The 12,741-nt window shown below is 40.2% G+C and overlaps 1 protein-coding gene across 19 annotated transcripts in view; it reads right to left on the minus strand.

Moving 5' to 3' along the window:
* dlg2 (discs, large homolog 2 (Drosophila)) overlaps positions 1–12,741 on the minus strand; it is a 188,388-nt gene that overhangs the window by 154,903 nt on the left and 20,744 nt on the right. The window contains exon 1 of one of the 19 annotated variants that reach the window (XM_034605674.1): positions 103–227. The exons of the other annotated variants lie outside the window; for them this stretch is intronic. Within the exon in view, the coding sequence (XP_034461565.1) occupies positions 103–136 (34 nt within the window). The 5' untranslated portion in view covers positions 137–227. Of the gene's footprint in view, positions 1–102; positions 228–12,741 lie in introns of those variants that run through there. 19 annotated transcript variants of the gene reach the window in all.

Below are 12,741 nucleotides of genomic sequence, written 5' to 3' on the forward strand. Positions count from 1 at the left end.
ACACCGACATATCAAAACTGTCAAAAGCTATTCCTTAACGCAATGGTAAGGAAAGTTCAGTTTCATGAACACAGTGGTGGAAAGTTGCCAAAAGTAACTCACAATGCAGTAAAATCCCCCTGCTCTCTGCGGTCATGTTGCAGTGCTGCTGTCCTGTGAAACACTGTGCTCTGTGCGGACCAGATGCCTGATGGCAAGCTAACAGCTAGCCTAATCCTCAGACACAGAGGCCGCCTGTTCCCTTCAATGCAGACAATGACCTAACACTCTGCATAGCTGATTTCTAATTCAGCTCTCCCTTGGGTAATGTGCTTAACATAGCCAGCAGTCCTTTCCAACTCTCCTCTTAATGAACAAAACTCCACTTCTCCTGTCAACAGATGAAGTGGTTCAACAACCCATCAACAACCAGGCCTCCATTCATCCACCCACTCTAAAATCATATATCATAGTCTGCTTCCTACACCGTGGAGTGGTTTCCTCATGTTGTGTGCAAGTTCAGTGTGAGGCAATAAGGACTTGACACAAACTTAGTAACTATGAGCTCTGGAACGGTCCATTCACTTTTTGTGCTGCTGAGCTGCTTTAAGGATGGCAGCTGCCACGGTATTTAAAGCACATGGCTTGCATGTAAAAGGCATTGTGAGCCGGGAAGAGAAACACTAAGTGTATCTTGTGCAGAGCATGCATGTGTCTAAGACAGTATGTCCTGGCTGAGACTTTGCACTGATGAGGGTGATTCCCTGCGTGAGACACTGTAAGGTCATAAACCTTAATGGCAGAGAGTCTATCCAAAGGGTTCAACAATATGCTATAAGTGTATTGTAAAAAGAAATCAGTCACTACTGGCATTCTGTAGTGCTGTTCGACTACTTACTGAGAATGAATATATCCTATAGTATTCATAGTATCACGCAGGGCATTGTGAAAAGTAGTGGACATACGAAGGTCACTATCCAAGCAACATTCCAGCACACGTCATGCATGCGCTCAATGAAAGCAAAAATGACAGAGAAACGAGAGGAGAAAATTGTGACCTGTGGTACACATGTAACAGCATTTCTGATTAAAGAAGAATTTCAGTATTTTTCAACCTGGGCCCTGTGTTTGAAAAATATGAGTGTGTAAACAAATGGTACATATAAAAAAAGAATTGAAATCGGTCCAGTAGATCACCTCTGTGACATGCGATGGCTATGCAGTGTGCAAAATATCCACTCAAAATCCCACTCTTTACAGCATTCATTCTTCCTTTGTGGGCATATAGGGTCACATCAGCCACAGGAACACCAACAGCTTCCAGCAGCTAGTTGTTCCTCCTCTCTCTCTCTCTCTCTCTCTCTCTCCTCATTCACTCTTCAATTTGTAGGAGCGCTTCTTATGTGTACTTCAGCTTAAACAACTGGGGATGGAAATCAAAGTCAAATACTTCATCAACATTGTCTATATTAGAAAAAGATTGAATCATAATAGTTTCTCTCAATAAAAATGGAAAATGAAAATCCTCTCTCACTCTCACTCTCACACATGTTTCCACCTCCGTCTTCCTGCATTAACCCTTGTCTTACAAGACTTGGGTTAAGCTCATTGAGAAAGACGTATAATGTTGCCAGACTCATAGCAAAGACCCAGAATTACAATATGTCCCTCATCATGGACTTATAATTGAAGATGGAAAAAGGGAAGTGATTCCTCCTGGTCAAAGATGTGTGTCCCTCTGTCACTAATCAGTTATGCAGTTTGTTAATCACAAATATTTTAACATTCACAAGTTCTGAAGTGTGAACAGTACAGCAGTCCAATGACTTTGAATGTTATGCCGTGTGAATAAGGCCTATAATGTGTATTCAATTCAACTGAATTGTATTTGTATAGGGCCAAATCATAATATACATTAACTTAAGGCATAGTAAGGTCAAAACCTTAAAAATGATAGAGAAACCCAACAGTTCCCAGCATGAGCAGCACTTTGGCGACTGTGGAGAGAAAAATGTCTCATTAACAGGAAGAAACCTCTAAGAGAACCAGACTCAATGTGGGCGGCCATCTGCCTCGACTGGTTGGGGTGAGAGGAGACAATGGGGAATAGAGGGGAGGTGGAGGAGGTTGGAGAGAGAGGAGAGAGAGAGTAGGAACAGTTGTGTAACCATCATGTTTTGGCTCTGACAGACTAGGTGATATAAGGAAAACTATGAGGGTGATATTTATAAAGATGTTATTAATGATAGCAGCAACAGTTATAATAATAATAATAATAATAATAATAATAATAATATATTAATAAACATTGGAAAACTGAGAAAAGCAGCAAATGCTCACATTTGTGAAGCAACAAATTGGAAATTCCATTGATGGACTTCATTATTGAGTATGACAATACTCACTATGATAAGATAGCAATATCAACCTAACAATTAAAGCGATACAAACCAAAGCTGTATTTATTTTTGAGCGCCTTGATGCAAAAAATATTTGATATGAAGTGTAAAAGATGTATTTAAATTATTGTAAAGGAAAATTATCTCAAAGCAGAAACTGGATTGACCCCACTTACATTGTTTTTTACAACCACTGCAGTTTGCGTGTAAATACTTTTACATACTTTTGTCCCATATTCATAAAAGGTCACTGTGACATTCATCTTTGAGTCCAAGAGACAATTGATCCAAAGTTGAAGAAATTACCTCAAGCACTCTTGAGATATCACATTCAAGAGGTTAAAAACATGTTTTTGAGATCACCATGACTTTGATCGTTAAAAGTTTTGCGATTCTGATTTAGATTCTGCTGATCGATTCCGTTTTTTATCGATTCCCCATTTCGATTCCAAAAGGGTTAAAAAAAAGAGGTCAAATGTTTAGATAACAAAAATATCTTAATTGGACTGGACCGATGCACAGTAGCTGTGCTTCATGTTACTGCAGCAGTAGTGCTAACGCCTTTTGGAAGACAGGCAACATTACAAAAGAAAACCCACACTACTAATCTCAGAGCCTCATCAGACATGCTCAATGTCTTAAACCCAACTGTGTCAATTAGTAGTAACTGAGATAGAGGCAATTTTGAAACATTTTGCCTTGAAAATACTGGTGTTTAAATAAACCATCAACACAGCTCTACTGGAGGTGCTAGCAAGGTGCTACTAGCGCTAGCTGAAGATGACACACTCGGGCTCGGAGATCGCAGGGCATTAAACACTGTACAGTCAATCAGATCTACGCCCTGCTGCCTTAAATGTTTGGTGAGCTTTCCACATGCATTTGCTTTGCCTTGTCGTCTTTTTTAAAGTGAAGCCAAACTTTTGACCGTTTATCACGGATCATCTTAGCCACATTACGCCGGGTTTACACCGGACGCGGAACCACCGCGGCGCGCATCCACCGCGGCGCGCATCGCCAAGAAAAGCCAGGCGCCCCCGTTACACAATTGTGCTGTTCGCCGAGGGCGCCTCGCACCGATGGTTTCGGCGTCAAGTCTATTTCTTCCGCTCGCCTGGAGCGTATCGCGCCAGGAAACACACTGAAAAATTTTAAACGATATAAATGACATATTTTATATGATATATATGATCAAATATGCATCCCATACTTTGGATTTCCCTTCTGTTGTCCTGGAGTTTCAATTTCCCCGATTTCCCCCCTCTCATTATTAAACACATTCTATTCAATTCATCCTCGAGTCCAAATGAGTATTTGTACCAAATTTGAAGAAATTCCCTCAAGGTGTTCTTGAGATATCGTGTTCACGAGAATCAGTCACTCTGTTTTGTCTCTTGTTGGCAAATATATTACACTCAAAATAAAACAGACATTCATTTCATTTAAAAAATAGCATCATTATTTATATAATATATTCATGTGTGTATATTAACATTATATCAATATTTCATTGTTTAAATATCATGTATTTGATGAAATTCAGCTTTTATGGGTAAGGCCTGGCTGCAGAAAACATTTCCTGTTTAAGCAAAGATCACAGTTCTCCTCCTACTGCGATTATTTGTCATCACAATAACAGTATTACCAATGAGCTTGAACAAGCTGTTAGAATTCAGATTTTTCAACTGACATTGTATTCTTTTTATCTCATTTTATCTTGTAATTTCTCCAACCTAAAGTGTCAAGCTATGTCATACATACACATACTGCATACTGTACATACTGGCACATGAATGCATAGACCAGAAATTCAGCAAGTTATATAACAGGATAAATTGTGCTTGCTAAAATTTTTAATCATGTAATTATACTTTAACAGTGGAAGTATCTGTTAAGCCCATGGCATTAACTGTTAATCCATAGGCTTTATCAGAAAATACAATGACCCAAAATCCCAATCTGGTGAATATTTTAGTCAGCAGGGCCACATGCCCTGTGAAGGCATGGACTCGGCTCTTCTGCATAGACATGCAGTATCGCTCCATTCAGGAGTACATTGGAAAATCAGGATCACAACTTTATAAGAGTTTAAGTGAGATATAAAAAAACAAATCCTTTTCAAAATAGTCAGTATGACAAGAACTGTAAGAAGCATAAGAACAGGAGCATCAAGTCAAACATACTGGTGGAACAAAATGCTGTATTTATATCTGTTAATGTCACAAAATTGGAATAAACTACTGAACATGTGGCTTATACTTAAGTTGTAAGAAATCGTGTAATTGCTTAATTTTCTGTATTGAATTGTTTTCTACAATGTACTGTATACTCATCTTATAAACACAGTAGTACCTAATTACTTAAATAGGTAATAAACCAAATGTTAACAAATTATTGGTTATTTGAACCGTATGGCAGAACAACTAGAGCAGGAAATTACAACTAAGTTCATGTTTTTGTTACCTAGAGGTTGTATATAAGGAGAAAGATTTTTTCTTAAATTCGAAAAGCTTCCTTGCCCTCTAGTACAACTAATCTGGTGAAAACCTGTTAGAGATCATTAAAGGGGACATAGCATGCCCATTTTACCACAAGTTGATATGGTTCCTTGGGGTCTTAATGAAATGTCTGTAACATACTTTGGTCAAAATACCACAAGGATCATATAAAACAGCACCCTTTTTACCCTGTATAAAACAGCCCTCCACAGAGTGACCTGTTTTGAGTGCCTGTTCCTTTAAATGCTAATGAGCCAGCTCCCCCCTCCCCCCATGATTTTAAACGATATAAATTACATATTTTATATGATATAAATTATCAAATATGCATCCCATACTTTGTATTCCCCTTCTGTTGTCCTGGAGTTTTAATTTTCCCAATCACATAATTAAATGTCCCCCTCTGCCCATCCACTACAAGCACACAAGCAGACAGACAGACTATGAAGACCATCATTTACCCCCGAAGCCCGACATTCAACGGGTACAACAACAAGCGGAGAAAGCAGAATCGCGGGCTGACCTTATATATACAGTCTATGGGGCTGACCAGCGCGGAGAAATGCTCGTCCCGTGTGAACAGCCAGGCGGCTGCGTGCTGGAGAACGGCGCTGCGCTGCCTCGCAGCGGCGCTTCCGCGTCCGGTGTACCCCGGCGTAACTACTGTAACCCGGCGTAACTACTGTAACCCGGCGTACAGTAGAGCTGAACACTGCGGAAGTCTTCCACACAGCTGGCTGTGTGGAAGACCGCTGCGAGGCAGCGCAGCGCCGTTCTCAAGCGCGCAGCCGCCTGGCTGTTCACACGGGATGAGCATTTCTCCGCGCTGGTCAGCCCCATAGACTGTATATATAAGGTCAGCCCGCGATTCTGCTTTCTCCGCTTGTTGTTGTACCCGTTGAATGTCGGGGTTCGGGGGTTACAGTAGCGCTGAACACTGCGGAAGTCCTCCACACTGCTGGCTGTGTGGCGCTGACACAAATTCCAGCTCACGCACGGGAGAGCGAGCGGTCGCTCCCGAGCAGCTGCTGCAGCCTCCCAGTCCCAACGATCCAGACAAATGCCACATGTGAGTGAATCGCGGGCTGACCAGCGGAGAAATGCTCGTCCCGTGTGAACAGCCCGGCTGCGTGCTTGGGAACGGCGCTGCGCTGCTTCGCAGCCTCGCTGCCTCCGGTGTAAACCCGGCGTAGCGAGTGTGGGGGGACGGGGGGGGGGGGACGGGGTGGGCCAAGACCATGTAGGGAGACTTCCAGTTCCTTGTTACGACACAAAACCCAGGAAGCTCAATCGAGTCACTCAAGCATGACGTTTCTGACTTAGAGGAACTATAACAAAACGCGCGAGTGTTTTTTCCCCAGAGTTTTTGGGTTGGTAGACATGCCAGATACCCACATTAACGTGTAGAAGCACTAACAAAGTGGAATTTGCATGCTATGTCCCCTTTAAAGAAGAGTGTGGCTGAATATTTCAGTATTGAACTTGAATCTAAGCCTTTCGACTTTATGTCTGCAATTTGACAAAAAGCATCACAAAAGGTCAAGCGGCTTCAGCTTCTATTCACAAAGGTCAGCCACGTTACACTGAAACCAAGGTCTGGTGATATGAGAAAAAATCTGATGCAGTCATGAATATGTTTTTCTCATTTGAATTCTTAACCAATTGATGGATGTCTTTCCTTATGAAAATTGTAAAAAGGTGTGTATGATGTATATTTTGAATATGAAACAAGATCATCATTATTATCTGAAGCCCCTTTCCAGACTCACTTTTAACAGGAAGAAACCACAAAATAAAGTAGACTCGTGGTGGATTATGCTTCGACACTGCAATATAAAAAAAAAATAACATTCAATGTGCTAAATTCAAAATTTTACTGTGACAAACATCAAAAGTAACAACACTTATCAGGTAGAAATACAGCAGATATGTTGCTCTGTGTTCTTTCTATACTACAAACCACTGTTCTAGCAATTTAGTGGCCAGCACAGTACATGAGCGCTGTAACAACTGGGGCAATATCAAACAGCAGAAAATTCAAAGAGGTTCAGCAGTTCGGAGATGTAGGTAATTCAGTCAGACAACTCACGTTTACAAATGTTTATTGCAACAGTAGAGTAGGTTAGCGTCTAAGCTTCGACTTCATCAGTGCCCAAGACATGATAACACAGATATGATGGGAGTGATGAGCAAATACTTATAACCCCCCCCCCCCCCCCCCTTCGGAGCCTACAGGTGGATGTTGGGGTGGTGGAGGGGCTGAAGCATCTGGCAGCAATACTGACGCAGCAGCGGGGCAAGCAAAGGGAGGGATGGGTAATTGTCTCTGCTTAAATAGACCGCCTAATAGGGTGGGTGCGTATTATAGATGATTGTGGAGAGTAAGGTATGTCACATGGTGTATGTCACATGATTGAAGCAGCATAGCTCAAGTTGGCTGCCTGAAGCAAGCATTGCTCCATTTATTGTGCAATATATCTGGTAACCTTCTATTAATTCCATTATCGTTTTCAGGTACTTCTATTTCCTGTAGCCACATCTCTTCTTATGACAGTTTGCATGCTGCTCTCACCCCTTTTGGGTTTCCTAGGCAACCCTGCAGCGGATCTGAGGAGATTTGCATCCACTTTGACACATATGTTCCATATGTGGCTGGTAGATTAATTTAATGAGTTCAAAATTCCACTTACACAAGCAGTGAGCACACATACACAGTGTCACAATGGTGATCTGCTTTCCTCATGCTTACGTAACGGGTGGGTGGAGTGGGCTTGGGCTCACAGTGATGGCTCCTGTGAAGCTGTGCTTCACTGGGGAGTGATTATTCCAGCTGCCTCCCCTCCCTAGAGCTAGCCCTCCTCCACACTGACTAAGGTGCCAGTTAATCCTCCTATCTCCCAGCACACACAAGGTACCAACTACTGGTGCACATCACTGCTCACTCCTCTGGCTCGGATCTCCCTTATGGAAATAACAGTGAATAGTCAGAGCGGATTGTTAAAATGCAGGAGAGCAGTTTTATAAAATTCAAATGCAGGGTTTTGACAAGAACACAACTCTCACAAGTTTAATGAATGTGGTGAATAGATCAGACTTGAATCACTGATTGAATATGATTGAAGGTTCAGTGTGTAAGATTTAGGAAAAGGGATCTTTCGGCAGAAATTGAATATAAAATAATTCCAGTGATCATCTAAATTTAAAGAATTGTTGTTTTCTTTACCCTAGAATGGGCCTTTATATTTAAATACTTATATATTTAATTCGGGAGCGGGTCCCCTCTACGGAGGACACCATGTTTTTTACAGTAGCCCAAACTAAACACCTTTTGAGTTTTATGACAACTGAAGGTTTCCACAGGTTCTCTTCCATGTTTGGAAGGGGAGGGTGAGGTGGGGGGTATTCAGATGCAACATGCAACTTCACCACTAGATGTCGCTGAATTCTAACCACTGAACCTTTAAGTCTTTGGACAAAATTAACAGGACATTACACTACTACAACTTATGTAGTAAGTGTACACTGTATTAACTTGACGTGATAATGAATTATTGTCTTTTGGATTAGTTAAGTATTTGACTCTGAAGAGCTAGCAGTTGGTGGTAACAGATGTGACAGCAGTAGAAAATGGCAGTATCTAATGACTCAATCTGAATACATATGTTGTACATTGAGAATCTGTCCAAGAGCATGGTAAAAACAGCTATGAAGGTGATTGGGAAAAAGGACTATCCTTCCCTTTAGACCAGTGATTCTCAACTGGTGGGTCGCGACCCGGACCCGTTTTCAGTTGGTCGCGGGCCTTTGCCTGGGCAAAAAAAAAGTTACGAAAAAAATCCTGTGCTTTTATTTTGAAGGGGATTTTTTTATGCAGCGGACTCCTTAACAGTATTTGTTAAGATGTGTTCAAACTGCACCATTGAAATTTTTCCTCGATTTGGGTCGCGGCTTGTCATTAAGGGGTGATGGTGGGTCCCGAAGCCAGACCAGTTGAGAACCACTGCTTTAGACCATCTATGAAGGTTCTATGGTCAGACTTGCACACAGGATCCTCAATGACCCGTCACACATACTGTTCCACGAATTTGACCGGTTACCATCAGGCAGACGTTACAGAGCCTTTAAGTGTAAAACCAACCGCCTTAAGCTCTCATTCATCCCAAAGTCTATCACACTACTCAATAAGGAAACATGTTGATTCTGTCATGTATATCAATAACCTTTGCACTTTGTCTGTTACATTTCACACTATGGTTTTTTTAAGTTTTAATGCCAGCTTTTGTTTTTCATCTTTTATGACTTATATCCTTTTGGGGTTTTATCATTTTAAGTTTTTTTAGGGCAGGTGCAATATTCAACTGACTGCATAGCATTATTATCCTCAGTCTTACGTGATATGTCCTTGCTTACTGTTTTTTGTTGTTGTTGTTGTTGTTTGTTGTACAATGTACTGTTCTGCAGCTGCTGTAGCACTTTGGCCCATGAAAAATGTCCCCATGGGATAATAAAGAATAGTTGATTTGACTTGACACCCTAATGACACATTTCCAGACAACATTATTGTAGGTCAAGAGCCTGTCCAGACAAATTGAAAACCAAAATATTGACAATATGAATAAATCTATCAAAAAATAAAAACCCAACTACAGGTGAAAGAATAAATATGACATGAAATACATAATCTGAAATAAAATCTACAAAGGTAAAAAGAATATGTAAAAAATCATAATTGCAGAGAGCGAAAACTAAGTCTTGTTTGGCAAGTATACAAGTTTCACAGCTGTGGGCAGAAAAAAAATCTAAATCATTCTGCGGAGCATCCCAGCATTCTTAACCTGATAATGAACACACTTTCACTCTCTCCCATCAGTCTGCTTTATTACTGACAGGAATAGTGGCCAAAACTCTGACGATGAGACCACAGTTATAATAACCCAGAAATACCCTTTCAAATGTCTTCCTGTAGCTTGTCAGTGACATGCAAATCTCAGACTGCTTCTCACACCCAAATGATACCCAGTGACATCTGCCTCTGAAAACCACTGATGTGAGACTGGAGACTTAAGTGTCTGGTTCCTGACACGCTCGAACTTTGATCAAAAGTCCCTCTCTCAAGTGAAGCTTTAATGAAAGCAGCCCTTGCATATTAAAGACCAAGAGAAAAACAGATAACTACAGCCACACAGTTGTGCAACTCAACCAAGTGAAAACTTTGAAGGAAGTTATTAAAATGTTAAAGTCTATTTTAAAATTGTTAGCATATAAACTCTTGAGGTGTGGCCGAAAACATGTTTTATAAGAGGGGCCCAGGCGCCATCCTATCCAGGGTAGGATATAATAGGAAAAGAAAGGAAGGGGAAAGCAGGTGTTGAAATGTGTTGAAATTGTTAGAAAATTGTCTGAGACTGCTAAGTGAAAATGAGTTCACAAGAAAAAGAAAAAAGAAAACTTAATTTACACTTATTTTTGTTTATTTTATTTACTTGACATAAAAAAAAGAGCTTTCATTTTTAATATAGTACTTATTTATAATCCCTCCAGTTCAATTTGAAAACTGACAATAACTATATACTAAATTGATTTGTGAGTCAGTTACACACATTACACACAGTCATTGATACATCAAATGATTCAATATATTATTATAACACTCGTTGGACATTATGATGTTCTAGACCTTTGCTTGCGGACTTTTTCTACATCTGGACCTCTTTGAATTGATTAGCCCGGTTTTATAGGGTAACTATGACCTTGACCTTTGAGACCTTTGACCTCCAAAATTTAAGCTGTTCAACGTTTGTGCCCAATTTGAAGAAATCTCCTCATGGTGTTCCTGAGATATTGTGTTCACAAGAACTGGATTCATGACACAACCCTGTCATCAGCACGGGAGCAACAACAAAATATAATGGCTGGTGGGGTTTGGGGAGGTTTGAAATTTGATGTTTTTAATTTGTATTTACTTTTTTATTTTTAATTATATTCAATTTGTTGTACTGAAAGTAATTTAATCAAAAAACATGTTTGATATTTATGAAAATATATGTGGATTAACTTAATTTACCCATTACAACAGAAGTGAGTAAAGTTTGATGTTGAAATCATTTCTCAGTAGCAAAAACACACATATAGCCTCTGTAAGGTGCTTTGTGGTTGGTGCAGCCCCTACCTGTATATATTGTGGGTAAAACACTGATATTATTTGATATTATTGTTTAGAATTTGTGATTGCTGATTAAGACACTGCAATGATTGCAACAATACAAACATTTTGATCAATCCACCCATCGATTAGCCAACAGTTACCCAGCCGACAGTGGCTAAGAGCTGTGAAGCAACCTGGACAGATCGCCTGTCAATCACAGGGCTGATAGATAGAGACCGACTCCATTCTAGCTCACAATCACACCTATGGGCCTTTTAGAGCTAACACCAATTAATCTTGGACCGTGGGAGGAAACTGGAGAACTCAGAGGCAAGGAGAGAGAAGATTCACACTTCACCAAAGTGAAGTTTACAGGGATTTTGATGTTAGACACCAGTTCATGCTAAACCCTGGCTGATGCTAATGGTATTGAGAGTAACAAAAATCTAGAGATGATTTTGTTTCTTAAGTGCAAAACACTGTATTAAATGTTTAATATATTGCAATAAGTTAACATCAGCTAATAAATGTGCCCTGTCTAACCATTGGTCTATATCTATCACATATTTAGTTCTGTAGTTCATCTATATCATGCACTTACTTTGACATTACTTAAATGCATATAAACCAAAAAAAACACATGATATCACTGACTGAGAAATAACCCAGCACATCATGACAAATACGTGGGCCAAATGATCTTATAGTGGAGCTAGATCTCATTTGGTAAATACAGTAATTGATGAATCATAACCCACAGCATTATGTTAATTCCGTGCCTACACACAACCTCAAGCAATAACACATGGCTCTAATGCGTGTGTGGCTGCAGTTTCCTATGAGGTCAACCACAAGGCTGAGGTAAACGCGCAGCCCATTGCAGCAGGGTCAGCTACAAGTGTGCATGTCTTAATGACCTCACATGTGCGGGAGGAATTACTTAGCTGAGAGTGTGCTATAACAAAGCTCGGATCATTTGTATCAGCTCTTGCTATGATGAGCATGAAGTACAGCAGATACACAACAGCTAACTTCACATAAGAAAGACTATTCAACTTTAAACTTCAAAGATCTAGAAGTTAAAATCCCACGTCTGCCTCGAACTCGCATCATTATTAAAAACTGACTCACTTTGGTTTAGTGGCTGAGGGTGGTTACTGGTCTTTAGATCACAAATGTAGACATGATGATTTATCTGAGAAAACTCAGGTGTAAGCCTCTTTTCATCACTCTGGACAAAGCAGGATGTAGAGCAGTGATATATATATATATAAACAGGACAACAGTTGTCTGGCTCCCTCTACTGGAGCGCCAACGTTGCCTAAAAATACTGATCATCTGCATTTATTCACATGTTCATATAACTACATCTCAATTTAGGACTTACTGTCAAACTTAGTATCAAGCAGATTAAAAGAATACATACAAATGTAGCCTGAAACGTTGCTGAGAGATATATTGTGTCGTGTAGACACAGTTATCAATATTTGACATTTCAACAAACTTCATTATTATCGTGTTACTTTTTCCTGTAGCGACATGCTCCCTCATACAATCCCTTTAACTGCTGTTAAACCTAATGAACACAAGCACTAACCCACATTTCTGCTGTGAACAGAAGCTCAAAATGTTTACGGCTGGTGATATGGTTGAGATCAGGTATTTCAGGGTGTGGGGTGTAATTTGAATGAGTGACACAAAGGCCTATCTCAGAATGATC

The sequence above is a fragment of the Hippoglossus hippoglossus genome, chromosome 14 (genome assembly GCF_009819705.1).
Source record: "Hippoglossus hippoglossus isolate fHipHip1 chromosome 14, fHipHip1.pri, whole genome shotgun sequence".
Classification (NCBI taxonomy): Eukaryota; Metazoa; Chordata; class Actinopteri; order Pleuronectiformes; family Pleuronectidae; genus Hippoglossus; species Hippoglossus hippoglossus.